At 43.1% G+C, this 418-nt stretch overlaps 1 protein-coding gene across 1 annotated transcript in view; it reads right to left on the bottom strand.

The window, feature by feature from the left end:
• Positions 1–418, bottom strand: part of LOC119594872 (proton channel OtopLc-like) — a 98,349-nt gene that overhangs the window by 7,152 nt on the left and 90,779 nt on the right. The window contains exon 9 of the mRNA XM_037943951.1: positions 264–396. Within this exon, the coding sequence (XP_037799879.1) occupies positions 264–396 (133 nt within the window). The remainder of the gene's footprint in view (positions 1–263; positions 397–418) is intronic.

Genomic DNA, 418 nt, shown 5'->3' with positions numbered 1-418 from the left:
ATCATTGCTGTTATCATGAACTTTGCTAAAACTCTTCCCATTATGCTGTACGTAATACATTACCGATATAAGCATAAATCATAAGCTGCTACAGTAACATCACACGGTGAATCGCAACAACAAAATCGTTGTAAAATAAACAAACAAAATATGGAACGTAAAAGAATGAAAATGATTCATAAAGACCGTAAAAAACACCTCCGTCATTAAAAAGAGCGACACAAGACGAAGGAAAAGAAACGCAAACTGAAAAAAGAACTTACTGTCGGAGTACATGACCTCGATGGAGTCTGTGGCCGACTCCCAGACCACCATGCGGATCCAGATGGCCACGTTGGTGGCCACCAGGTGCATGAAGCCGAACCGCGCCACCTGTCCGAACTTCTCCACGATCACCTGCAGTGGAACACAACCGTAA

The sequence above is a fragment of the Penaeus monodon genome, chromosome 34, assembly GCF_015228065.2.
Source record: "Penaeus monodon isolate SGIC_2016 chromosome 34, NSTDA_Pmon_1, whole genome shotgun sequence".
Classification (NCBI taxonomy): Eukaryota; Metazoa; Arthropoda; class Malacostraca; order Decapoda; family Penaeidae; genus Penaeus; species Penaeus monodon.
The sequence above is the reverse complement of the archived record's forward strand: the minus strand, read 5'-3'. Positions and strand labels throughout refer to the sequence as shown.